Here is a 25,711-nt window from a genome sequence, read left to right on the forward strand (position 1 = left end):
CAGTCAGGGATGGGGAGCTGGCCCCCTCTCAATGCCATAGATCTGGGCCAGGTCCACCCTGATGTGACATCACCCAGCACTATACTCGGCTCCCCTTTGCTGCTTTCTCCTCCCATCCCGGCTGCACCCCCAGTCAGGAGTTACACTGTAAACCTGTGCTGCTGACTGTCCCGTGATGTACCCAGGTGGGCTGAGAGGCCCCTCGGGACAGTTGCTGAGCGAGTACTTCCTGTACCTCTGCTGGTGGACCAGGGGTCCAAAGGGCCGGCCACCCATGTGTGTCCTTCCTATGTGACTGCTACCTGGGCCGGATGCCGCATGTGCACTTCAGGAAACGCTGGCTGCCCTCATAGCTACGCAAGGAGGTGCTGCTACTGGCACTCTGGGAGCGGCAGCCTTACTCTTGCTTTTCAGTGCTCAGGGCAGTTGCTCCTGGGTGCTCTGTCACCAGCCTGCCTGGCTGCTGGGCCTGCCTCTCCTGGTGGACCTGCTCGGTGCTTGCTAGAGACCTGGGCAGTCAAGCTCCTGGGAATCTCTCCCTTCCAGGGCTCAGCTAGAGTACATCACAGAAGGTGTTTGCTTTGTACTGTTTCTGGCTTGCAGTGCCTACTTTACGATCTAAAGTAGCAGTTCTCAAACTGGGGGTCGAGACCCCTTTGGGGGTCAAATGACCCTGTCACAGGAGTCACCCAATTCGTAACAGGAGCAAAATGACAGTTACGAAGTAGCAATGAAAATAATTTTATGGTTGGGGTCACCGCCACATGAGGAACCCGTATGAAAGGGTTACGGCATTGAGGAATGTTGGGAACCCCTGCTCTAATAATGGCTTGTTTGTAGCCATTTCCCAGGAGAATGAGGCACAGCAGGGCTTGTCTATAGGGTTTACCAGGGCAGCAGGCCCTGTGTCCCCTTCATGGAGGCAGATGAGGGCCATTTTCTGCTGAAGGGATTGAGAAGTCCTTTAGCGATGCTTGTCAGACGCAGATCTCTGTATTCAGATGGTGAAGAACCTTAGAGGCGCCCTCCGAGCCCTCTAGGGTGGCTCAGTGAGCATGGTGAGCCCAGTGGACTTCGTCTGTGGGGCCTCCTGACAGACTAGTGCCTCTGTGGGCCTTCAGGGCTGAGACCCAAGGGAACGAGCAGGACTGTGTGTGCCAGAGGCACTGAGTGAGGGACAGTGCTTTCTTGAGCAAGTGGCCCTCCACGGACTGCATGCCTGCCTCGATCTCCCCCTCAGGCTATAGCAGAATTGGCGCGAGGAGGGAGGGGCGCCGAGACCGTGTGGCCACCGGGGAGGAAGCGCTGCCGGCCACACGGACACAGGAGATTGTCTCCTTTCCATGAAAACACACAGAGATGCTGTGCTCACCCTCAGAGCTGTGTCTTCCTCAGTGTGCTATTCTAACAGAGAGCTCTGAGAGGAAGATGTCAGCAGTGGATGGTGAGCGGCCTTAGCTGTTGGACAGCATAGAAGGTGATGATGTTGTCTGTGAAAACGATGTGACCCCACGGGAAATGCTCGCTGTTGAAAAGCATAAAATGTACACTACTTATAGCTGAGAAAATAGTGTATGTGACAAAGAAAACAGATGGTAGATTTTTTTCCCGTGTGGCCCTAATGGCATTAATTCTAACACTTACTCAGAAGAGCAAAAGACCAAGCCTGGCCGACACCTGAAGAACGAGGCAGGGAGACTCTTACTGGGTGTCAGGCTTCCTTCCTGTCACATGGTGGTAGTGCTCAGCAAAGAGTGGACTACTTGCCGATGGGATGGAGTGGAGTCCAGAACCGGGTCTGCGTGGATGGAAGTCGGACGCTGAGTACCCTGCAGGACCCAGAGAAGAAAGCCTGGGCCGGGGTGGGGGCCACGGGAGCCCTCCCTCTATGGGGTGTCGCACACGGAGCAGTTCCTGCGGGTGGTGATGAATGTGAAAGGGACTCCTTGAGAAGCTGAAAATCTGTGACCCGAGAAAAGATTTTTAAGACACAGCACTTTCCATCACAAAAAGAAAGATGGAGAAATTGGGTTGTGGTAAAGAATTGTGTTGAAAGTTCTCATTGAGAAGCGCCATAGAGTGGGTGAGAAGAGACTGTGCCCAGCCTGTAACCCAGAAAAGACGATGGCCAGGTGGGTGGGGGACAAGACCAGAAACCTCAGAGAAGAGGAGCCCAGAATGGAAAAAAAGCACCAAACTCATTAGTAATGGGAACAGTAGAAGAACCATTTCACAGGCATCTCCTCACATGTCTCTAGAGACCATACTACCAAGAATGGACTCTGCGGCACTGGTGGATGGGTGGACTTGATAGCGCCCTCTAGCCTCCTGGTCTGAACTTCAGCCAACAGCCTGGGGCTGGGCCAGCACTCAAAGCAGAGTGCTTTGATTTCAGCTTTCTCTAGGCCTCTGCTAGTCTTTTAGGGCCTCTCCATCTCACGCAGAAGGGTTCTCACCATGGCTTGCCCTCGCTGGTCACCACTGCTTCTGCCCTGTCGCTGTGCGCTGAGCTTGATCCAGCTCTCGGATGCTCCTCTCAGATGCTCTGCTCCAGCTTCTCTCTCACATATGCATGGCCCAACCTTTCTCCCGGCCCTGCCCTCCTCCCAGGAAGTTCCACGGAGTCCTTGTCCTCCCTCAGACCTCCTAAGGCCGGGTCAGCTCTGCACCCCCAGAGGCACCCCGTTTGGCTTGAACTTTTCTTCATTTCTCTCCACTTGAGCTCATGAGCCACTCTTGTCTCCCAGAGCAAGTCGAAGCGTCTCTTCTGACAGCCGGTTCAGTTTTTCCTTCCTGTCTGCAGTAACTATTAGCCCCCTTCCGATAGAATGTTCTCAGTGTCATCTCACAGCTTATCTGGCCTCAGTCCTTAGTGTTTGGTTTCAAAACTCAGGTGAGGTGTGCTCAGGCTTGCGACCTTTTCTTGATTCTCCACACCTTTACCCCATATGAGACTGCTGATCTCTTCCTGACTGGGTCAGAATCTCACGAAGGGAGACCGCTGGGAGAGAGCTCCACATGTGTTTGTCACTAGTGCAAGGTGAAGAGGAGCGCTCACGGGGTACGTCACACCGGCCAGCTCTCGGTGGAGTGGATGCTGCGGAAGGAAAGCTCCCTGGGGAAGGAGTGAGGCCGAGGCAGTATGGCGTCCTAGACACTTTCACAGTTTACCAGGCATTTGTGGTTTTTATGAGTCTCTTACAACATCTCTGTTGGTTTATAAAAGTCAGTCTTGGTTTTCATCACTGTATCTCTGAGGTGGTACCTTTTTGGGGCCGTGGCCTTGCATGCTAGCCGCTGGGCAATCTGAAAGGTAACTGAGCCAAGGTTGACATGGTGCGCATGCGCTCAGCGTGAGCCCACCAGCTGCTCTCCCAGGGAGAGCGGTGGCTGTCTGCTTCCCTAAAGGAGGGTGGCCCAGGTGGACTTTGATGGCCCTGGCACAGTCAGTTGCTCTAATCATAGGAAGCTCTGTGAGGGTCACTGTGCTCGGCGTGGCCACAGCAGACCCGTGAGGCATGGTTGCAGACCAGCCTGGGCTTTCCCCCGGTTGCCGAGCTAACTCCTTATTCTCCCCACAGACCCGAGTCGGCTCGGAGCAGGAGCACTTTCTCATCGTACCTTTTGGACTTCTGTACAGCGAGGTGACCGCCTCCAGCCTGGTAAGAGTGGACTTCTTGGGCACTTGGGGCAGAGGTGGGGGGGAAGCTCATGAGGCCATTCACCTCTTCAACCAGCTGACATCTAAAGCCAACCCTGGATGGCTCCATGGCTTTGTGATGCCCGCGGCCAGAGAACCGGTGTAGTGGTTCCTAGCTGGGATACAGTTCAGACGCCCCCCCCAGGCAAGGCTAAGGTCCAAAAGAATAGTGACCCCAGACAGCACAAGTCTTGTCAAAGATGTGGGGAAATTGTGCTCTGGATCGATTTTTGCTGGTGGAAATGCAAAATGGTGAGGGGTGGGGAGTGGTCCCTCACCCGCAGAAAAATAGAATGGCCACATGACCCAGCCACTCCACTCCCAGTGAGGTCCATTCCCCAAAGACTGAGAGCAGGGCCTCACAGCAGTGTGCCTTGATAAGCAGGAGGTGGGAGGGAGCCTCCCAAAAGCCCGCCCACCAGTGAGCTGGCCAGGAGCAAAGCACCGCTCAGCCAGCTGGGATATGTGCACATGACTGGGATACTGTCCTGAGTGAAAACAGGTGACCCTGTCCATCTCACGCACATCAAAAGGCCACCAACGTGGTGGCACCGTGGTTACCCATTGGGCTGCTAACTGCAAGGTCAGCCATTCAAAACCCCCAACCACTCTGCAAGAGAAAGCCAGGGCCGTCCCTCTGTTCAGGAGGTACAGTGTCAGTAACCCATAGGGCCGCTCTTACACCCAGTCAGGGTCTCCACCAGGCAGCGTGGACTCCGTGGAAGTGAGGGGGTTTGTTTTTGACCAGGGGTGGGGAAGAGGGAAAGAGAGGGTGGTGACCTTGGTGGAAGATCACATTAAGGGTAGGAGGAGTTCCAACTGATTATTGTAATTATTATCAATAAATCATACATCTAAAAAATTGTCACAGGTATATTTACAACTATGACCAAAAACACCCCGCAAATAGTAGCTCCTGAGGCTGCTTATGTCCAAGCAAACACCTCATGAGATCTAGCTCCTGGGTTTGGTGGTGAGAGTCCTGGTTTCCAGGGCAGTCTGTTCACGGCCTAGCGTCGTGGGTAGTGCTTCTCTTCCACCTCCTGGTTCCTTTGCTGCGTGGTGCCCGGGCTGTGCAAAGCCCACTGACCATGCAGAGCCCACTGTTAGACTCTGTTTGCCTGGAGCAACAGAGGAGGAGAGCTCGCTGCAGGGAGGTGGGAGGAGGATGTGAGCGTGTGTGGCCTGGCTGCCATTATAGAACACGGCGGTCAAGGGTTCTGTGGAAGAATACGGACCAAAGCCTCACATTGCCCTGGACGCCAGGCTGTCTTGAGTGACAGAGGCTGGGCATAGCTGGGTTGCTCTGGGATCATCTTTAAACATCAACCAAAAGCTTCCCCGAAGTCATTGTGAAACCACAGCTTAACGTAGCTAGTGAAACTGTCTGCCTCTGAGCTTGACGCTCAGCTTGCAGGGGGGACGGGCAGGAGCAGGAGGAACCTTGCAGAGGAGGATCAGGAGGAGGAGCATGGCTGCCCCTGGATCACCGGTTCTCAACCTGTGGGTCACAACCCCTCTGGGGTCACCCAATTCACAGCAGTAGCAAACTGGCAGTGATGAAGTAGCGATGACAATACTTTGATGGTTGAGAGGGAGGAGAACCGCTGCCCTGGAGAATGCAGTCAGTGCCGCTGCATGGTGCCCACGGGAGCCCGAGGGTGGCTGTGCGTGTTGCTGTGCACTTTCTCTGTAGCAACCACAAAGGAAAACTAAAAAAAGCATTTTTCTGGTCAGTCGTTTTGAAGCCCTCTTGACCTCTATCAAATTTTTGGTTTCTAAATTTTAGATTAAAATCAACCTCCAAGGAGACGTAGTCGATCGTGGAAGCACTAACCTGGGGGTCAATCAAGCTGGCTTCACCCTGCACTCAGCCATCTATGCCGCTCGCCCAGATGTGAAGTGCATTGTCCACATCCATACACCAGCAGGGGCCGCGGTGAGTGGGTGCCAGGCAGGCAGCTGCCTAGTTCTGTGAGAGGGGTACCCCACTGCCTCAGAGCAGCGAGTAAAGAAATGGAACCTGGCTGGACTACCAACGAAGCAGTCCGCTTGACTTTCTGGGGACGTCCCTTTGTTTTTTGTTTTTTTTTTCGTCCCTTTGTTTAAGGAGTTATCTGTGTGGTGTAACTGAGGGAGAGAACCCTGAGAATGACCGAGACGTGGCATTAGAATTTCACTGCGCACTGAAGCTAGAAAGCCAGGTGTTGAAGTGTGTTGGGAGGTGCAGAGTGGACTCTGAGCAGGGCTCCTTAGGTACAGGGGACATGCTGTGGGAAGGAGCTGGGGACCCCCTTCAGCCACTCCAGGGCTGCCCCATGCAGAGCCACTGGCACCCAGCTGGTCATGACCACGGAGTCTTAAGAAGAACCAGTTTGGAGGCACAGAGGACAGATAGTGCAGGTCTCTGAGAAAGCCAGAGTGCCCCCCCTTTCACCAGGCCTGCTGTCTCCTGGGGAACCAGCTGCCGCAGAACGACCCAGGCTTCACAGTGGTATGAAAATGGGTATTCCGACGGCTGGTACAAAGTTGCGTGGGAGCAAATCCCTTTGGAACTCAGCCTGCTGGTGCCATTCTTGAGTTCATGGACCCATTTGTGTGGCAGGTGCCCTCCATTGACTGTCTGCTTGCCGTCTGCGTGTGTGACCCAGTAGGCTGTGTTCCTTCTGCTGGTGTGTGCTTCTTAGAACAGGTGGTCCCTGCTGTCTCAGTTTTCTGAGTGGCGTCCCCTGCACTAATAGAGCGCATGCTGTCCCCCCACTGAGAAGTCCGTGCGTGTGTGGTTAAGAATCAGTCGAGAGGACCTCTGAGAAGATAGTTTAAAAGCATCTTCTGTTTTTAGTATCTTCTGTTCAGTTACAGTATGTTTTCAGAATTGCCGCCAGAACACTTTGGCATGGTAAGGGGCTCTTAGAGGATTTCAGGGTGGCACCGTCTGCCTGGCTCCTGTGTTTGGTGGGGCTGCTCGGTTAGAGCAGGCGAGCACAGGCTGAGGGAGCACTCAGACCTAAAGAAGCATGGAGAGTGATTGCATTGACTTCCTGTGCAGCTTGTGTTCTGTGCTTGGGCCCCACCCACAGCAAGACAGCAGGACTTCGCAGCTTCTTTCCAGACATGACACGACTGACTGCTTGTCTTCTTGGGATTTATAATGAGCTTGAACAGTACCCAACACGATGAGGGCTTGGGGGAGGTTGGTGACTATCCAAGGTTGTGAACAGTGCTTCTTGCTGATTGCTGGGTGTTGGTGAGCCCAACACAATGTTTGCCCAGGTCAGCTCGTGAGCACATTCTCTCTGAGAAGGGCACAGGACAAAGTGTCTATTCCTGTTCTGTCCCTTTATAGGTCTCTGCCATGAAGTGTGGCCTCCTGCCCATTTCCCCAGAGGCACTGTCCCTCGGAGAAGTGGCTTACCATGACTATCACGGGATCCTTGTGGATGAGGAGGAAAAGGTGCTCATTCAGAAAAATCTGGGACCAAAAAGCAAGGTCAGTCAGCATGGACTCTGCTGGTAAAATTCCCCAGGCTGGGAAGCTGTCATGTGCAACCTTCTCCCTGGCTCACGGTACGTGCCTGCTCTCCCCAAGGTCCTCATTCTCCGGAACCATGGGCTCGTCTCGGTCGGAGAGACGGTGGAGGAGGCATTCTATTACATCCACAACCTGGTGGTGGCTTGTGAGATCCAGGTAGGCGGTGGGTAGCCCTGTGGCATGCAGCTCCAAGGGTGTTTCTGAGTTTCAGGAGTCCAGACTGGGGGAGCTTTTAACCTCCTCCTGGAGGAGGGAGTCTTGCAGGGGTCCATTTGCCAAAGATTCACACATGGCCTAGTGAACTGACCATGTCCAGTCGCATTCTTTGAGTTGAAGTGATGGGAAAGGATTCCCCACTCCCCCTCTTAGTTGTTGTCTTCCCAGTCCACAAGCCCTCCCACGTGCAGGGTCCCCTGTCACGTGCCACCCACTCCATCCCTCTGACTTTGGGGTCTGCTGGGCACTACTGTCATGACTCCGGGGGACAGAGGGGTGGGTGGACCACCCCCACCCCACCCCACCCCACCCCCACTCCTGAATGGGCTCTGCGTGCCACACCAGCTAGGAAGTGGTCATTTCCCAGAACTGCCTCCCAGTCTATTTGCTGCCCCGTCCCCGCCATTGTGTTCCTGTTGCCAACAAAGCTTAGCAGGTGGCCTGTGCCCAGCCCACACTCACTGCCTAGCCTGTGGCTGCACTCTGTGCTTCCGGGCTGGACTTCTCCTGGCTTCCTTCTCTCTGGCTGGGCTCCACAGGGGACTCAAGCCCCGTGCTTCTTGTTTTGGAAAAGGTTCGCACGCTGGCCAGCTCGGGAGGCCCCGACAACCTAGTCCTGCTGGATCCCGGGAAGTATAAGGCCAAGTCCCGGTCCCCGGAGTCTCCAGCAGGGGAAGGGAGCACTGGATCGTCCACCAAGTGGAAGATTGGGGAACAGGAATTTGAAGCCCTCATGCGGATGCTGGACAACCTGGTAAGAATGCCCTGCTCGCCCTGGTTCTTAGGCAGGGCTAGAGGCCAGCAGGGTTCTGCCCAGGGCCATTGGATTGGGTATTAGACCTTCCTTCATGGCCCAGACTGGTCAGGCCAATCAGTCCCTGGCCCCTAAGGTGTTAGCTTGGGGAGCGGCCTCCCTTGGCTGGAGTGTGGTGGTAGCTGGAATGGGTGATTGTGTGGGCCCTGCTCCAAAGCCTCAGGGCCTCGGGCTCACGGTGGCCCAGCCCACTGGCCTGGCTCCTGTGACTGTTGGAGCCTCACTGAGGAGATGGGCAGGGTAAGATGTGGACACGTGTACTGCCGTGACTCTATGCTAGGCTCTGCCTGGGGCACGGCTCAGGGCTGCCTTTGTCGCAGATGCCCCTGAAGGAGAGGTTATGGTTTTACTAGTGGGGGGCGGGGGGTCATAGAGTTTGAGGATGAGGGGCGGGGCAGGCCCGCATTGCACCTCAGATTAGCGTCATCCACGTGTCCTGAGGAGCCCACAGCACAGGAGATGTTTGTTCCTTGTCAGCGACTTTGTTGGCACATCCGTCATTCACATGGAAGAGCAGCGATTGTGAGGGTGGTGCGGAGCGGGCGGTGTTTCCTTCCGTGATGTGTGGTGTCGCTGTGAGCTGGAGTGGGCTGTGTGGCACACACACGGGCCCTGCAATTCAGTGCTTGAAACAGATTTCAAAGAGCACTGATTGAGATTATACCACTCATTTTAAAGATGATTCTGAAATTGACTGTACAGTTCTTGATATGACTTAACAATTAAATCATGGGACATTTGGATAAAAATGGGGAGATAAGAGTTGTGCAGTTATTACCACAGTCAATTTAGAATGTTTTCTCCAATCCTGTCCTCATTATCAGCAAGAGATTTAATAACACCGGCAGTGAGTTGCAATGCTCAGTTGCTTTAAGAACCCCCACAGCCGCTGTTAGGAGCGCTGTGAGCATGTCCCCACCTGCGCTAGCACACAGGACTGAGGGCGAGGAGAGATGGAGGAAGGGTGCCCTCCGCGGAGCTGGCCTCTCCACTTGTCCCGGACTCATTGGGAAGTCAGGCCAGGGGCAGCCGACGGCGTGTTGTCCCTCAGCAGACAGAGCTGGCCTTGGTAGTTCCATGAGGAAGCGGCAGTCCCCCAGGATGGCTATGACCTTTCTTGGTGTCTGGGAAGACGCTCTGCAGGGGCTGCGGGCCCCCACTCACTCCCCGTTGGGGCAGGCCCCTGCTCATGTTCCCAGGCTCAGCCCCTCAAGCTGCCGCCATTGTAAAATAAAGTGCTGTGAATGACATGTGCCCCAAGGGAATTACAGGCAAGGCCACTCAGACCATCTTCTGGCCACACTCTGCCGGGCACAGCAAGCTTGGGTCCTGCATGGGATGGGTGTTGCACAGGGTGTGGCCTGCTGGGGAGTCCACAGGGGAAAGAAAGCTGGCTGCTCTCAGCGCTCCAGGCTGTGCCGGGTGACCGGTGCTGCCTGCACTGCGGCCAGCAGCGAGTCTGTTCTCTTCCATGTCCCCAGATGTGCGTGCAGTGTTCCCTGCGTGTTGGGTTTCAAAACAGGTCCTGGAACAGCGCTGCCCAACCCTTTCACCTCAGTGACTGGCCTTGCCCTTCACCCAGGCAGGCGCTTGGGCTGCTTTTCCATCGGCTTTGTGTCTGTGCGATTCCGGCACTGCGTCTCAGCCCTTTCTGCAGAGCTGACTGCTACCCATGCTAGGACCCCTGCTGCTATGGGTGGTGATTGATTCGAGGGACAGTCACGCTGTTTGTGACGTGGGCATTGCTGCTTGAGACCCTTGGAAAGGGCGTGCTCGGAGAGCCCCTGGAGGGCCAGCCTGCTAACCACCTTCCACTCTTCTTGGCCCCTAGGGTTACAGGACTGGCTACCCTTACCGATACCCGGCTCTGAGAGAGAAAGCTAAAAAGTCCAGCGATGTGGAGCTTCTGGCCAGTGTCGCCGGCCACTCCTTTGCTAGTGATGGTGACTCGGGCACTTGCTCCCCTCTCAGACACAGTTTTCAGAAGCAGCAGCGAGAGAAGACAAGATGGCTGAACTCTGGCCGGGGCGACGATGCTTCTGAGGAGGGGCAGAACGGAAGCAGTCCCAAGGCGAAGACTAAGGTGTGGACGAGCATTACACACGATCACGTGAAACCCTTGCTGCAGTCTCTCTCGTCCGGTGTCTGCGTGCCAAGCTGTATTACCAACTGCTTGGTCTGTGCCTCCTTACTGTTCATAGTTAGATGACGTAGAGCAAGTGGGCAGCTGGGCCCTCGGAGGCTCTGGGAGCCCGGCCTCTCCCTCAGGTCCCCAAGCTCCCTGGGGTCTCAGCCAGGATAACCCCCCCCCCCCCAAGACTGCTCTCCGCCTGAAACTGCTTAAAATGGAACGGACCTGGTCAGCCACCCAGCCTCATCCACAGGACTCACTCCCCCACCCGCCGCAGCCCTTCTGCAGGGCCTGCCAGGCACCAGGCCCGTGGGGCAGCTCCAGCTGCAGGAGCCTGGCACACGTGGGTGGGCAAGCCCAGTGGTGCCACTTGGCCCCTGGAGCCCAAATGGCCACTCCCGAGTATTCTTAAGCAGTTTCCCTGCCGACCCTGCCCTCTCTCAGAGCCCTGCCCCACCTCCTGTCCTGTCCCAGAGCCTCCGAAGGTCACAGCCAGCTGCCCCCCGCATGGACTGTGCATGTGAGTAGACGGCCATGAGTGGGCGGGCCCTCGGACCCCATGGGTGTGGCATGGCCCAAGTGCAGTGCTCGGTGACCCCTACCGTTCCCCGCCAGACCGTGGAGGGGAGGCCCGGCCCCGCCGCCCAGCTCAGACTCCCAGGAGGGCACGGGCTGGGGAAGGGTCAGCTCCGAGAAGCCGATGACTCTCAGCCCTGGTAACCATGTCACTTTTTAGGGTTATTGTTTCAAAGCTGTGTCTTCTGAGGTGGGTTTGGTGTGTCCCCGAGGGCCCCTTGGTGCGGGGGAGTCTGTTCTAGGGTGGAGACCTGCGTGAACTTGGCCTGTGGGAGCCACCCTCTCTCCTTTTCTTCCTCCTTGTGCGTTTGCTGAGCTCAGACGAGCCTTCACAGAGACGCTGCGTGCTGGTGTCCGTACCAGCCGCTGCGGTGCCGCCGGGCACGTTTCCCCACGCCTGCTGGCTGGAGCGCTGTGCACTGCTAGATGGGCTAGTCCCTGTGTGGGAGGACATGCTGGAGGCGCCCTCGCCTCGCCCGTCCGGGGCCCTGGAGGGTCCGGCCAGCGGACCCCGGGCCTTAGTCATGCGGGCACAGGCCCTGCTCTCCGCCTTGCAGACCTCTCCGGTGGGGGTTGCCAACGTTCTGACTAAAAACTTGTTTTTGACACAAAGCTGGAGTGGGTTTTCTCTGAGAAGAGAATCATCAGTGAGTATCCCACAGCTCCATGTCCATCCCATGTTTCCTGTACGGCGGCTCAGCTTTTTCCAACTTGGTTGCTTTTTTTTGAAGTTTCACAGTTTTGGCTAATCTCATTGCCTCCTGAAAAGGCTCCAGCAGGCATGACACCAGCTCTCTGAGACGGGCTTGTTCTAAAGCTCAGTGCCTCCTCTGGCCCTCAAATTTGAATTCGGTTGGGATGCGCCGTGTTTGATTGGCACCATGAGCATGAGCGTGTCCACAAGGGGCGGCAGACACTGAGCCTGGAGACGGTGTGAACTGAGGCTTACCAAGCGCTTGGAGCTTATTTGGGATATTTTTGTAACACCTAGAGTGCTCGAGTTATAGAAAATATTCGCCATTGCCCAACTCTTTTCCCCTCCTCCCCCCCTCCCCCGCAAGCAGCAGTGCTGCCCCAGGCTGAGGCTCGTCAGCCAGCCAGCCAGCCCTGCCTGCCTCCTGAGGCCCAACTCTGGCGTTGCCGCTCCACCTCGCGGTGCACCTGGGTGGTCACATCACACCGCTTCTCGCGACCCTGTCATCTCACGCTTCCACTTGGCTTGGCATCTCCTGACTCAGAGCGGGGAACCAATGGGCTCATAAGGGCTGCCCTCGGCACCTCCGAGCCTGCCCACAGGACCGGAGGTTTCCACCAGGCATCATACGCCCCTGCCCAAGACCCTGCCCTGGTGCTTACACTGCCTTGCTGCAGTGACCCTGGGGCGCGCGCATTGGTTCAGGTCTCGCTCTGGGATGTTGAGTGCATGCCCAGATGTGACATACATGGGGTCCTTGGATGTTGTGTGCCGTTTGTCCTTGTCACAGTGCTGACTTCTCATCTGTTGTTGCTATTCCAGTGGACTAAAGAGGATGGGCATAGAACCTCCACCTCTGCGGTCCCTAACCTGTTTGTCCCACTGAACACTAACCCCAAAGAGGTCCAGGAGATGAGGAACAAGGTACGTCCCCCTTGTCCGTCCCCTCCTCCAGCCCCATCCCCACATTCATGCTCACACCATAGACGCTGAGACGTGGGCCGCAGGGCCCAGACTCTTCATACGCCTATCTCCTTGTCCTCAGATCCGAGAGCAGAACTTGCAGGATATCAAGACGGCTGGTCCCCAGTCCCAGGTCCTGTGTGGTGTCATGATGGACAGGAGCATGGTCCAGGTGAGAGTTCTGCATGTCCCTAACATTGGTGGGTGGTGGCACTGAAGCTGGGAGCGTGTCTCTAAGGGCAGTCTGCAAGGCAAGCTGCTCTCTGGTAGAGGTAACAGCCACTCCGCACAGACCTGGGTCAGCACAGCATGCCCAGGGCCCGCATGCCTCGTGAGGCGGCCGCTCGAGGACTGGAGGAGGGTGGTGGCGGCTCCAGTTGTATCCAGATGGCCCGTTTATAACCCAGTGTTGCTTGGGAAAATGGCATGGGGAGTCCTGGGAACAGGAGAGGCCTCACTGAGGGCCCTCTGTGTGTGTACGGGCGCCCCTCCTGCTTCAGACCAGGCTTTGCAGGCGCCCAGCCCTGCCTGCTGCCCGTGCACGCGCCGTCTCTGTCGTTCAGGGTGACTCCTGCATGCTTAGCTGCTGCGTCTTGGGGCCCGCCTGGGCGTCTCGTGACTCAGTTTACTGTTGCAGGATGCGCCCCTCTCTGACTGTACGGAGACTATCGAAGGGCTCGAGCCCACAGAGCAGACCTTTAGTCCCGCTAAATCTCTCTCTCTTAGAAAGGTACTCACTGCCCCGCCCATCCCCGCCTGCCCACCCGCCCCTCCTCCTCTCTCTGGGCCTTGTCTCAGGAGTTGGAGCATCTCTCAAGCGTGTGGCCGGCCTCACCCTCACCCTCGCCTGCACACGCACTTGTCCGAGGCGGGGCTTTTCCTGCTATTGGTGTGTCTCTGGGCTGTTGCTGAGAGCCGGCACCCCGCGGCCTGCCTCCCACTGGGGCCACGACTGTTTCTGAGTTCCCAGTGGTTTCCAAGACCCAATCTTGGCCAGCCTTGCCCCCCTGACTTGCTTGGCTGCCGACCATAAATACGAAGAGCAATTGCTGGCATCCTCCCACTGACCGAGGCACCGGGCAGGAGGGAATGAGTGCGTGCTGCGCCGCATCCTGCCGAACTTCTTCCCTCTCACGTGGCAAGCACACTCCTGAAAGCTTCGCGGGCACCCGGAGAGGGTCGTCATCAAACCGGAAGCACCCCTGGAGCTGCCATGGGGAAGGGAAGGCGCTAGGGGCGCTGAAGATGGTGCCCGTGTCACTGAGGGGTGTCCACAGAAATGACCACGTGGCCGTCTGTGTTCTCAATGGTAACGAAGATGCCTCCAGACAGGCAGTCTCTCTCCCCCAACTCCACTCTGCCTCACACCAGCAACAAAGAGACCCTGCCAAGACCTGCTTTCCAGTGCCCTAGGGACCCAGTGACACATGTCCTTTGATGCCCCGGGCTGCCCTTTTGCACACACGTGTGTCCGTGGCAAGGACCGAAGGGGTGACGGGAAGGAAGGGAGCCTCTGCCCACACAAGCCCCCTCCCGGGTCATCTGCCACTGCAGCTCAGTACAGGTGCCAAGTCTTGCCTGGGACGTCCCCTCCATCTCCACGTTCTCTTGGCTTCTCTCTGATGGAGGTGCAGCTCCCACCAGCCAGGAATCATGGTCAGGGAGGGACACAGGCTCCACCAGTGAAGGGTGTTTACCCCAGGCCAGTGGGGCCGGCCCCGTGGCTCCAGGTAGAGCCCACGAGCACAAAATCCTGGTGATGCAGGCGAGACGGCCACTCTGGCCTTGGTCGTGTGGTAGCTGTGCTCACCATTGGCCAGCAGAGGGCCTGTGGGCAGGCTCAGCTCAGATGGTGCATCCGGGCCTAGGGAGGGACCCAAACACTGGTTTTCTTCGAGAATTTCTGTTGGCTTCAGACCCAGGTGGAGATGCTGCTCCTGAGATGACCTGCCCTGACAGAGCAGGTGTCCTCTGGGTGCTAAGGACCAGGGCTGACCTATGCTTGGACGCCTGTCCTAGGACACGCCCTCCCCGGCCAGCCATGGGTGACTGCCTGCTTCTAGTCAGAGAAGCTGAGGAACGGGCAGTGTGAGGACCAGCATGGGGGTTTTCCTGAAGGCCTGGGCCTCTCTCAAAAACTCGCGGGGCAGTCGTCCTGCAGCAGGGCTGAGTTGGAATGGACTTGGCAGCAGGAAGTGCGGGTTGGAGCCTCTGTTTGTGCAGGTTGCTGTGGATAGGCGACAGGACTGTGAGGGTTGATGGAGAAAACCACCCTCAGGACTGGCTGCTGTCACAGGGATTGGTCACAGCTACGGAGCAAGGGCAGCGGGCGAGTTGCCCAGCAACCTGCACTCTGGCAGGTCAAATTGGGGCCCACGTAGGAAGAACACACGGTATGACTGTGTTGAACTACTAGCTGCAAGATCCGGGGTTCAAACCCACCAGCTACTCCGTGGGAGGAAGTTGATTGAGGCCGTGTACTCCTGTAAAGAGTTACAATGTCAAAAACCCTACACAGGGTCCCTGTGGGTCGGAATGGATGCATGGCAGTGGGCTTGGGGGTTTGGTTTAGGTTCAGGAAGCAGACAGCGGTGCCCTGCTGGAAGATGGCGACCGATCACACCTGGACCCTCCTCCAAGCTGTGCCTGAAGCCATTTGGAGTCCTGCTCTTGGGTCCTGTGTGCCCGGCCAGGTGTCAGGACAGCACTCCTTGTGGGCTGCCTGATTGTTAGCTTGTGGGTTCTGTTGGCAGATGGAAAGTCTGGTGCCCAGGGCAGACGGTTGGGTCAGGGTCTGCCCTGCATTTGGGTGAACCACTATGGCCTGTGGGAGTCACTGACCGCCCCACCAGCCCTCTGCTCTGCACCTGGAGCACCCTTGCCTGCTGCCCTCCCTGACCCCGCTTGGACTAGGGAGCTGTGGGAGCGGAGCCCACCGAGCCTGCCCTTTGACGTCAGGCTCGTGGATATGGGAAGGAACTTTTGCCCTTTTACTGACTTGGAAGTTTGCTTAAACGGCACTGAAACATCTCTCTGCAACTCTGTAGCATCTTCTCAGCTTCACTGGATACACTAGACTTCCTAGTCGGTGGGTCAGAATGTGCTGTTTAGAGACGTCTGTAGAGAACAAGCCTTGGCCAATGGGCAGGAGGGGCTGGGCAGGTCCCAGAGCCAGCCCCTGGAAGGTGTGGCAGGTCCTCTGCTATGGAAGACACCTGTTGACCTTGGGTCCAGCGCCCCCTGGACCATTTGGACTAGTCTCTTGGCTCTCAACACAGACCTGTCCTTTCCTGTTCCCTGTGCAGCCCCCATCCTGCCTGTGTGACAGTTCACAGGCCTCCCTGGCTACTGTACGCCCCAGCCCCGGCCTGCCTGGTCAGTGCCGCCTGCTGTGCTTTGGCTTGCTGGCTGGCTTCTCTGTCACACAAACTCAGTGTCCAAGTCCCGCTGGCAGACACTGGAGTCTAGGGACATCTTGTCACCTGTAAACACTTGAGGGTAACGTTCTGAACACATAGTCCGGAGGTGAGTTGACCTCCAAGTGCCCTTGCGTGGGGCTAGGTCCCAGCTCACAGGGTCCCAGAGGCAGCGATGAGAGCTGTGACCCTCAGAGGAGAGTGCGGGAGGGGAGCATCCTGGCCCTGTATGCCTGCACTGCCTCAGCTTCTGAGCCCTGGGGGGCTGGGGGCCATGCTTCCTGGTCAGCCTCTTCTGTCAAACATGCCCACGTGTTCCTGGCTCCCTGCTTCCGGAGACTGTAGCTAGCTTGAGTCAGACCTTGGCCCAGAGCACGCCACCCTGCCCTGCCCCCTGCCCACTTTGTCCATGAGGGGTGGAGTGCCGGAGCTAGTCCCCAGCTGACCCCTTGCCCTGTTGCCTGCAGGGAGAGCTGGTGACGGCCTCGAAGGCCATCATTGAGAAGGAGTACCAGCCCCACGTGATTGTGAGCACCACAGGCCCCAACCCCTTCACCACGCTCACCGACCGAGAGCTGGATGAGTACCGCCGAGAGGTGGAGCGGAAGCAGAGGGGCTCCGAGGGAGGTGAGCACCGGAGAGTGACACCCCCCACCCCCTCCCCAGAATGCTGAGGTCAAGGGCACCTGCTCCTGGCCTGGTTAGGCAGCCCCCATTCCTCCTGGGAGCTCCAGAAAGAGGGTCCCTGAAGTGCCAGTTCTGCTCCCACAAAGCCCAGGGTAGGCAGCCTTCTCTCCCCAGGATGCCCTCCCAGGGGCCAAGTGCCCTCTGTACAGAGCCAGGTTCGGGCGGGCTGACATCTGACTATGGAGCCCCAGGGCCAAGCGTGTTCCCTGTTCCCCTGTCCTCAACTGCCAGTGCCCAGGCATCTAAACTGCACCTCAGAGCCCAGGTTGCTTCCCACCATGTCCCCCGAAGCCCTCCTAGGGTTTAGTCTGCCCTGTCCCAGGTCAGAGTGGGCATTTACCCATGTGTGCCCGGCTGCGGGTATGGGCAGAAGCCCTAGTTTCTGTGCACCACGTGTGAGTTGTATTGGGGTGCTGTTGGGGAGGAAAGCGGACCATGGATCTGCACGGCAGGGTGGGGTCTGCCCAGGACGACCCCCCCCCCCCGCCCAACAGCTGTGTGCAGGCCTCTGGTGAGCTTGAGCTCTGGTCCCAAAAAAGGCGACTGACTCCCTGTCCTCCAGGCATGGTGCTCATGGTGTCTGCCCCCACAGAGAACCTGGACGAGACTCAGGAGCAAAAGGAGAAGAGCCCTCCAGAGCCCTCTGCTGCACCCCAGACGCCCCCCAGCACCCCAATCAAGCTGGAAGAAGGTGAGCACTGGGGGGAGTGGGGGCGGCACTCATCAGCGCTATTCTAGTGACAACACAGGCGCGTGTGGCCGAGCTGGAGCCGGGATGGCATGCTCTGCCCCGACAGGTTCAGCAGGGTGACTCCGAGCCACACCTTGCCTTCCGTGGGGTACCCAGACCCAGGGGTGGGTTCCTGCTGGGATGGCCCCGCCTTCCTCCCCGTGGTACTCATGTTGCCCGTGGCCTGCACATTGCCTGCACCTCGTGTTCGAGCCACAGCTCCGAGAAGCCTTCACTGATTGGCTGTGTGGGACTGTCTGTCCGCCTCTCCGGCCCCCACGTGTCTGTGGCGTGGCATGGCATGGTGTGTCTTGTCCCTTGGTGTGCCCACCATGTCTCCTTGTCTAAAAACCTGCACTCACCTAACCGGTGGGGCCTGTGGTGTCCGTTCGTCCCACCGTCCGTGCGTGCGGAGGGCTCGCTGGCCCTGTGTCACTGGCTGTGACTGAATGCCTAGACTCTCTTGTGCTTTTTCTCTTTGTGGCTGCGCTGCTCACGCAGGAGGTGGATGTGCTAAAGAGTACCTGTTACCATAGTAAGTACCGCCCGCTCACCCCGCCGCCAGCACCAGCTCGTGCTTTGCCGCATCCTCCGGCCGCTTTGTTGTTAACTTTGTTGTTTTCTGTTTACTTAAAACAAACATAGAAACCCCCTTTTTTCCCCCTCCCCTTTTCTGGGCGGTGACCTCCTGCGGTGCTTGGTCCCCTGGGGGCCATGTGGTAGGCCTTGTGCCTCTGCGCAGGTGTGCGCACCCTCGGAGACTCTGTGCTCACCTCCTTCCTGTTGGGCTCCAGGGAGCTCCAGATTGGTCGCTCGCTGGGACATGGTTTGAGCGGGTCTGGTGGGTCAGTCTGCCTCTAGGTGCCTGGGGATTGGATTGGAGTGGATTGGCCTGGCCTGTGCTGACCTGCCCTGGTGTCATGTGACCTCTGGTCCAGCCTAGCAGAGCCCTCCCCTGAGCACCACAGGCAGCCTCCGCCCGCCACTGCTAACCAGCTTCGCAGAGTGGATTCTAACTCGGGGTGGGTGGGCCACAGCCTTCCTTGGGCTTCTGGGCTCAGGCCGACCCCGGATTCCCACATTCGACACTGGGCTTGGGGGCCAGAGCCTCCTGGGGCCACTCCCCACCGAATAGGCTGGCTGGTGTGTGAAGCACGAATCCGTTGTGGTAGGCTCCCTCTGGGCCCTGGGGAACATGGGTGCTTCCTACAGAGAGGCTGGGGCTGGCCCCTATGTGTTGCCATGTCCCAATCGGAGGAGGCGGCTCAGGGGTCCCCTGCTCCTGCTGCGACTGTCACTCGGTTTCACCTGCAGAAAAAAGACCTCTTGACAGTGCTGCCTCCTGCAGGGAGGTTCCCAGGGGCCGGGACCCCAGGTAGGCTTCATTCTCAGGCTGTGCCCGATTTTCATGCTGAAAGCTGAATGGCACGGGGTATTGCCAGCTTACTTTGGTGACTCAGGCATGAGGCCTGGGCCTGAACCAGGGTGGACAGTTGCCCACGAGTCACAGCTGCATCCTGTCTCGTAGGAGAGCAGGTGCCAAGTGCTGTTTCTGTCGCTGGGTGAGAAATGGCCTCTGGCCACCCCCACCCCCTACCCATGGGCAGTGGTGCTGACTTATCTCTCTGACCGCCCACCCCCATCAGACCTGCCACAGGAACAGACCGCGGGAGACGACAGTGATGCGGCCACCTTGAAGCCAACTCTTCCTGACCTCTCCCCTGATGAGCCTTCAGAAGCTCTTGGCTCCCCGACATTAGACGAGGAGGAGGAAGAGGGCCTAGGGGAGGCCCCCAGCCCTCAGAGCCCCACCAAGGCCCCCACAGCAGCCAGCCTTGAGTCAACCCCAGGCCAGGTGGCTGAAGAGGCCCCTTCCCCAGCTGCTGAGGAGGGGGCTGCCGCAGACCCTGGCAGTGACGGGTCTCCGGGAAAGTCCCCTTCTAAAAAGAAGAAGAAATTCCGCACCCCATCCTTCCTGAAGAAGAGCAAGAAGAAGAGCGATTCCTGAAGGCCCTGCCCCCACTGTCGTGTCTATAGCTGCCTGGTCCCCCAGCACCCCACCCCCACCCGATTGTGTCTTGTGCTGTCTTCTCTTATCATGGAATGCAGAAAGCCAGACCCTCCCATAGCTATAGGTCACCTTTAATGGCCTGGCCAAACCCGACGCAGATGGTGCTAAGGGAGCGGGTGGGAGCAGCAACCCACCCCACCCTCGCCTGCCTCTGCTCCCCTGCCATGGGGAGCACACAGTCTCCATCAGCTCCGAGACTTGCTCCCCATCCTGGTCTTGGTTGGAGGCTCCGCCCACTCGTCACAGGTTCCCTGAGCCCTGGCTGGTTGCCTCCTCTCTGCGCTGTCCTGAGCAAACGTGCGCCTCTCTGCTTCCCTCACCTTGGGCCTCAGTGACCTGTCCGACTCAGCTTCACCCACTAACCTGACCTGGCCTGACTTTCCAACACAGCCTGGTCTTCGAGAACACTCGGGGCCACCGTGAGAGGCTGGGCTGCCTCCAGGCATGTGCCCCGTGCTATGCAGATCCTAGAACTCAGTGTCTTATTCACTGGGGCTCTAGATGCCTGTCACAGGAGGGGGATGTCTTTTCTGGAATTTTCTTTTAGATGATTTACAGTTCAGTCTCCATCTCTTGACTGTGACTCTGAATGGGCCGCATTTAGTTTTAGTTGTGGCAGCAAAGCACCCCCTACCCTTTCCTGGTGACGTTTCTGGACAGAGAAGGCACCCGTCTCAGCTTGAAAGATACCCCAGCCTGGCTGTGATCAGAGCCCACTCAGTGGGCAGTGGTTCCCTTGACCCCAGGTCAACCCTGGTACCGGAGTCATGCCCCGAGAGGGCTGCAGTCGGACCCTTGGGAGAGAGACTTGGAGTGGGTGGCTTCACAGATTTGCCAGGACTGCCCTGCCCAGTGCTACCTGCTGAGGTGTAAGGCAGGGAGCCTGACCACCACTGTGGAGATGCCTGGGGGAGGAGGGTGGCCTTGGTCCCCGTGTGGGTGGGCTGAGCCCCCCTGGGGCGTGAGCAGGACCCTCACAGCCCTGTGCTGGCTGCATGGCGCTAGTGCTTGGACTTCTTGCTCACCTACAGCAGGGCCTGCCGGCCTCCCCCACCCCCCACCAGTTGCTTTTCTGAGCTGCCGAGTCAGGCTGTCTCCCGTGTGTCCTGCTCACAGCAGAGCCCACCCCACCCCCCGCTTACCATATGCAATGAGCTCCTCTCACTTTTGTAGCTTATTTGAACTCTTTGTATTACGATATGAACTATAGTTACATATATGGACACAGACCCTGTCCACCTGGCCTTCCTTCACTGTAACATTCTTTTACTCACAAATAAACAAACTTCTCTACACAGATTCCTTGTCTACACCAGATAGCAGTTGAGTGTTTGCCCCTTGAACATGGGGCTTCCACACAGGTATGTCTCCTGGCCCTCGAAGGCTCCTCTAAAGGTTTAGTTCCTGCCCGGCTGCTACCTGTCACTTTGGCCCATGTGAACCCAAAACACCGGGAGGTGGCTGCTCCCCACCCCAACCCCCGCCGCGTCCCAGCCCCTAGCTTTGCTCCAGAAGCAGGAACTGCCTCTGACCCCACTTCCCAGTGTGGGGCTTCGCAGGCCCACGTTTCTCACAAGGTGGGGTGTGGGATCAGTGTGGGGTGGCAGGCTCCACAAAGAAGACACAGGTAGAAAACAGCTGCTTTATTGGGTCCCAGAGAAGGAGGGTGCTCTTGTTACAAGACACGGACGGCAAAGGCCTCTGGTTGCCCTGCTTGGAGTGAAAAACAGTTTGGGTAAGGTGTTCTGCTCAGACTCCTGCCCCCACCCCGAGTCCATAGGAGCCAGTCCGAGAGGAGAGCCACGGGGGCCTCCTGTGGGTGAGGCGCAGCAGGGGCAGGTCCAGCTACTGGTCCTTGGAGGGGGCCGGCCTCATGCCTCGCAGGAGCAGGAAGGGCAGCAGGAAGAGACCAGCACACGCGGTGAAGCAGACGTGGGCCCCGGCCAGCCAGTACACTGTGGGGACAGCACAGCCTCAGCTCTACCCCATGGGAGCCTGTGAGGCCCAGGTGCCATGCCCAGCATGCTCACCTGAGGCGGCTGTGGCGGGCCCCACTGCCCGGGCCAGGGCACCCAGGCTGCGCAGCGTGCCCATGACGATACCTTTTTGCCCTGCTGAGCCTGTAGGTGGAAGACGCGTCAGGGGCCTACGCCCACGGCCCGTGCCAGAGGCCGCCTGATGAGGACAGGGAGGGGGACTCACCGTAGCCGGCGACTACAGATGACAGGCAGGGCACAACAACTGCAGCCGCTGGGAGGGGGCGGAGAGACTGGGCAGGTGAGGCCCACAGGGGCCACGCCAGCTGCCCCCATGGGGACCGCCCCCAGCTCGCCCCCCTGGGACCCCGCTCACCGAAGGAGTAGAGCAGCAGCCCCAAACCCAGCACCGGCATCGAGCTCCCCCAGCCAATGAGCAGGAAGGCAGGCCCCAGCAGGAGGATGGCCTGGGGAACACAGCAGGCCTCAGCCCAGGCAGTGTCCCCACCTCTGGGAGAACCAGTGTCCCCACCTCAGGGAGAGCCCAGGCCCATACCCGCTTCACTGCTACGAGCTCCCTGCCAGGACAGATGCGCCGCACGTAGGTGCCCTGAATGGTGGCCATGGTGAGGCCAATGAAGAAGAACATCTTCCCCTGCTGCAGGCTGGGGGGGGACAGAGAGGGGTGACAGGCAGCACTGTGAGTACACACACCAGGGACCAGGGCAGCCACAGTGTCCCCCAGCCGAGCACCCACCTGCTGAAGTGGAAGCGCTGGTGAACGAGGAACCCCAGTGTGAACTCCAGACCCGAGAAGAGGAGCAGGTAGAGCAGGTAGGCCAGGCCCAGGCGGCGCAGGCTGTCCAGTCCAGGGGGCAGCTCCCGCTGCTCACTGCCCCTGGTGGGGGGCTCCTGGCCTCGGGCCACCGCTGAGAAGCGGAGCAGGGCCAGGGGGCTGAGCAGGTCGGCGGTGGCTTGGAAGCCCGGTGTGATGGAGGGCGCCTGGTGGGGGTGGAACTGCAGAGGCCTGCCAGGGACGGGAGGGACCCCCACCTGCTGGGCCAGCCCGAGGACCTGCCCACCAGCCCTGAGCCCCCTGGGCCGAGTCCCACCCTAGGGGGCAGCCAGCCTACCCGCCGCTCCGGGGGCAGTGTCTCAGGCAGGAAGCACAAGATGAAGAGCAGGTTGGCGGTGGCAAAGGATAGGGCCAACCAGGGTGCCGTGTCCACAGGCAGCGAGGCACCCAGCAGCGGGCCCAGCGTGAAGCCCAGGGAGAAGGCCACTCCGATGACGGCCTGCGGGGTGAGGTGTGCTCAGTTCCTGGCAGGACACCAGGAGCACCTGCCACCACCATGGGCACTGGCACTCACCATGCCTCGGCCACGGGCCTCCGGCGAGGCCAGGTCGGCCACAATGGCTGTGGACAGGCTGACGTTGCTCTTACTGAGGCCCCCAATTGCCCGGGAGACCAGGAAGGCGGCGAAGCTCCTGGAGGCAGCCCACACAGCATAGGAGGCGATTAGACCCACCTGCCGGCCAAGAGGTGACAAGGGACAGGAGCAGTCACCTGGGCAGAGCAGGAGCCCAGAGTGGGGCTGCAAGCCCAGGCCACACCCTGGCCCTGCCCACTAGTGGCCCCAGTAGAGCGACGGACTGGTTGAAGCACCACTCCCACCCAGCCTGCACTGACTACAGCCAGTCCTACCAGGGACAGCAGCATCACTGGTCGCCTCCCCAGGCAGTCCGACGCAGCGCCTGTGAGCGGGGCCGACAGGAACTGCAGGGCAGAGTAGCCGGAGCCCACCAAACCTGAGGGAGCCAAGGTTGGGGTCATGGGTCACCCTGGGACCAGCCCCCACCGCTAGACCCCACCAGAGGGCAGACCAAGTATAGAAAATTCAGATGGGGCCCAAGTGAGATCTCTGGGCATTGACCTGGCCACTCGTGGGTCAGGCCTTATTTACCTCCAAAGAGAACGCTGTTGTAGCGCTTCTCGGCTGGCACTCCGATGGCTGAGGCAAACCAGTCCACGCCCCACTTCCATGAGCTGTAGAGGGGGTCCTTAGTGGAGGGGGCAGGCTGTTAGAATGGAGCCCAGGGCAGGGGGCCCACGCTGGATAGCGGGAAGGGGTACGGCGGCGGGCACACCTGGGCGCGGCTGTGGGCCTCCAGCAGCCCCGGCAGCAGGGGCAGCAGCAGTGTGAAGGCCAGCAGGTCCAGCAGCAGGCCCAGGAAAATCACGGCCAGCACACGACTTTCAGACACGGGTTGCGGGCGGATCGGGGGCCGCGGGGTGCAGCTTGTGCCCGTGCCCAGTCCCATGGTGCCGGCCTGCTGCAGGTGTGGTCACATGTGAAGGCGCCGCCATGCCCACCAAGGGACCTGGGCAGCAGGGGGCTGTCTGCACGGGAACCCAGCCGCTCCGTGGGCTTGGGGACCCATGTGCTGGGGAGACCTGATCTGCCCTTTGGCACAGCTTCAAGGACCGTCTGGGTTCTGAGACTCGGGGTCCCTCTGTGCTGGGGGACCTGAGCCGCCCCCTGCCCAGGCTCCAGGACCGTTCGCGGGAGGGACTCGCAGCAGGAAGCCCCGGTTGTGCAAGGAAACGGCCGGCTCTACAGTCACCAGTCGGGCGGGGACATCCGGTCCGCAGCACCACCACCACCCTGCGCCTGAGTTTCTCCACGGCCGGCGGCGGGGCTCTAGCTAGGAATATGGGGCCAAGCTGGGGACCCCCGCCCGTGGGCACCCAGCTCTGCCCGATCTCCTCGAGGGAACGCGCCCCGATCCCTCCCCGTGCGCCCCCGCCGGCGGGACCGCGCCCGGAGCCCAACCTCGGCGGCGCGCGTCCGGCTGACGGATGGACAGATGCAGAATGGAGCGCCAGGCACCAGGGCGGGGCAGGGCGGGGCGGGGCGGGCGGCGTGGCCACGCCCTGACCACGCCCCGCCGGAAGCCGAGTCTGCAGACAGCTCTTCCTCTTCCGGTGGCTCCCGGTTCCGCCTGCCCCTTAGCTGCCCCTTCAGTGGGTGCTGTAGCGCAACTCATCCCCGTCCCCGAGCTGGAGCCCGCTGCCCTTCGAAGCCCTAGTCTGGGTCGGCTATGCGCCCTTGGACTAAGTCAAACCTTCTGCACAAAGAACTCGAGCGACTAACGTTGCAGCTGAAACGGGTGGGGGTGGGAGGCCGGGGCCAGGCGCTCACTGCCTGGGTGTTTTCCTCCGAGGGTCGAGATGGGGCTTGGAGGCACCAGCTGAGTATGGTTCTGGGAGCAGAGGCAGCTGACCTGCAGGCTGCGCAGACAAGCCGGCTCCACGGCTGCCTGGTCTGTGTCCAGGCCTCCGCCTCGCTGGCCCCGGCCATTGGGGGGCAGGCGAGTGCTCTCATTGCAGGAGGACTTCACCCCTTCCCAGGAGAAGCTGGAGGGAGAGAGCCTGCAGCAGCTGCAGAGTTGAGGTTCTGCTGCTGAAGCCAACCCCCAACACACCAGCCACTCCTGTTTTCCACGTGGACTCTTATGCCTCCCTCGTGGCCCCCCTGCCCAGAAACCCATAGGAGGGGAGGAGACCCTGGGACAAGGGGTTCTGCACCCAGGCCTACACCAACCACCCCTGTCACATGACCACCCTTCCAAGTCCAGCCACGCCACACAGTGGAAGCAAAGGGCCTGCGCTCTGGTCTCGGAAAAGGGGCTGGCATGCCCCTTCGGCAAGGGTCACAGCCAAGGGAGCCTCAGGGGGGCTTCTGTCCTCCCTTCCCTTAAGGGCCCGCAGCCCTGAGCCTGGGGGGCTGGTTTGGTGCGCTCTGCTGAAGATCACAGTACAAGGTGGAGATGGGTGGGGAAAGCAAAAATCAAAACCGTAAAAAAAAAAAAAAAGCCACCTTACTGGTCTGACGGGAAGCCGGCAGAACCCCAGGGCTATGGCCCTTCCTTCCCCTCCCACCCAGATTTCCTCAGCCAGGCTGCACCCCAAAGGGGAACGTTTGTTTGGTGAGCAGTGTGTGGAAAGGCGGGGAGCGGGCTCGGTTCCGGGGATGGGTTGTGTAAGCAGTGAGCCGACGGTTGAAGGGAAAGCTGTTCATTTGGGTGTTTTTGGCTCTCCACACTTCCACCCAGATCACAGGGAAAGTTCAAAGTACGACTGTTATTTCTTAGTAGAGAACGAGTCTTAGGGAGCACCGCCCCACCCCCCACTCTCCCCTGGG

General features: G+C 59.1%; 2 protein-coding genes across 10 annotated transcripts in view; one reads left to right on the forward strand and one right to left on the reverse strand.

The window, feature by feature from the left end:
- The window catches only part of ADD1 (adducin 1), a 55,890-nt gene extending 35,065 nt beyond the window's left edge, over nucleotides 1–20,825 (forward strand). Inside the window, exons 5-16 of one of the 8 annotated variants that reach the window (XM_075544623.1) lie at nucleotides 3,582–3,662; nucleotides 5,490–5,639; nucleotides 7,047–7,190; nucleotides 7,290–7,388; nucleotides 8,023–8,202; nucleotides 10,094–10,438; nucleotides 12,486–12,587; nucleotides 12,709–12,798; nucleotides 13,264–13,356; nucleotides 16,510–16,669; nucleotides 17,322–17,420; nucleotides 19,106–20,825. In XM_075544623.1, coding sequence (XP_075400738.1) covers nucleotides 3,582–3,662; nucleotides 5,490–5,639; nucleotides 7,047–7,190; nucleotides 7,290–7,388; nucleotides 8,023–8,202; nucleotides 10,094–10,438; nucleotides 12,486–12,587; nucleotides 12,709–12,798; nucleotides 13,264–13,356; nucleotides 16,510–16,669; nucleotides 17,322–17,420; nucleotides 19,106–19,467 — 1,905 coding nt within the window. In that variant the 3' untranslated portion in view covers nucleotides 19,468–20,825. Of the gene's footprint in view, nucleotides 1–3,581; nucleotides 3,663–5,489; nucleotides 5,640–7,046; nucleotides 7,191–7,289; nucleotides 7,389–8,022; nucleotides 8,203–10,093; nucleotides 10,439–12,485; nucleotides 12,588–12,708; nucleotides 12,799–13,263; nucleotides 13,357–16,509; nucleotides 16,670–17,321; nucleotides 17,421–17,960; nucleotides 18,011–19,105 lie in introns of those variants that run through there. The other 7 variants (XM_075544625.1, XM_075544627.1, XM_075544629.1 and 4 more) reach the window with 7 other exon arrangements.
- A 333-nt stretch (nucleotides 20,826–21,158) lies between these two features.
- On the reverse strand, nucleotides 21,159–24,414 carry SLC75A1 (solute carrier family 75 member 1). 2 transcript variants are annotated; one of them, XM_075544631.1, is made up of 12 exons: nucleotides 24,341–24,414; nucleotides 23,655–23,840; nucleotides 23,471–23,567; nucleotides 23,212–23,315; nucleotides 22,877–23,035; nucleotides 22,640–22,801; nucleotides 22,264–22,508; nucleotides 22,063–22,171; nucleotides 21,883–21,973; nucleotides 21,733–21,780; nucleotides 21,561–21,650; nucleotides 21,159–21,485 (listed from the first exon to the last, which is right to left on the reverse strand). In XM_075544631.1, exons 2-12 carry the CDS (start codon nucleotides 23,826–23,828, stop codon nucleotides 21,376–21,378), a joined length of 1,389 nt encoding a protein of 462 aa, XP_075400746.1. In that variant the 5' UTR covers nucleotides 23,829–23,840; nucleotides 24,341–24,414; the 3' UTR covers nucleotides 21,159–21,375. The 2 variants fall into 2 exon arrangements, with proteins under 2 accessions (XP_075400746.1, XP_075400747.1); XM_075544632.1 differs by lacking the exon at nucleotides 24,341–24,414 and having other exon boundaries at nucleotides 22,264–22,533; nucleotides 22,877–22,994; nucleotides 23,655–23,794.
- Between the last annotated feature and the right edge of the window lie 1,297 nt (nucleotides 24,415–25,711).

This window comes from Tenrec ecaudatus, chromosome 3 (genome assembly GCF_050624435.1).
Source record: "Tenrec ecaudatus isolate mTenEca1 chromosome 3, mTenEca1.hap1, whole genome shotgun sequence".
NCBI classification, from domain to species: Eukaryota; Metazoa; Chordata; class Mammalia; order Afrosoricida; family Tenrecidae; genus Tenrec; species Tenrec ecaudatus.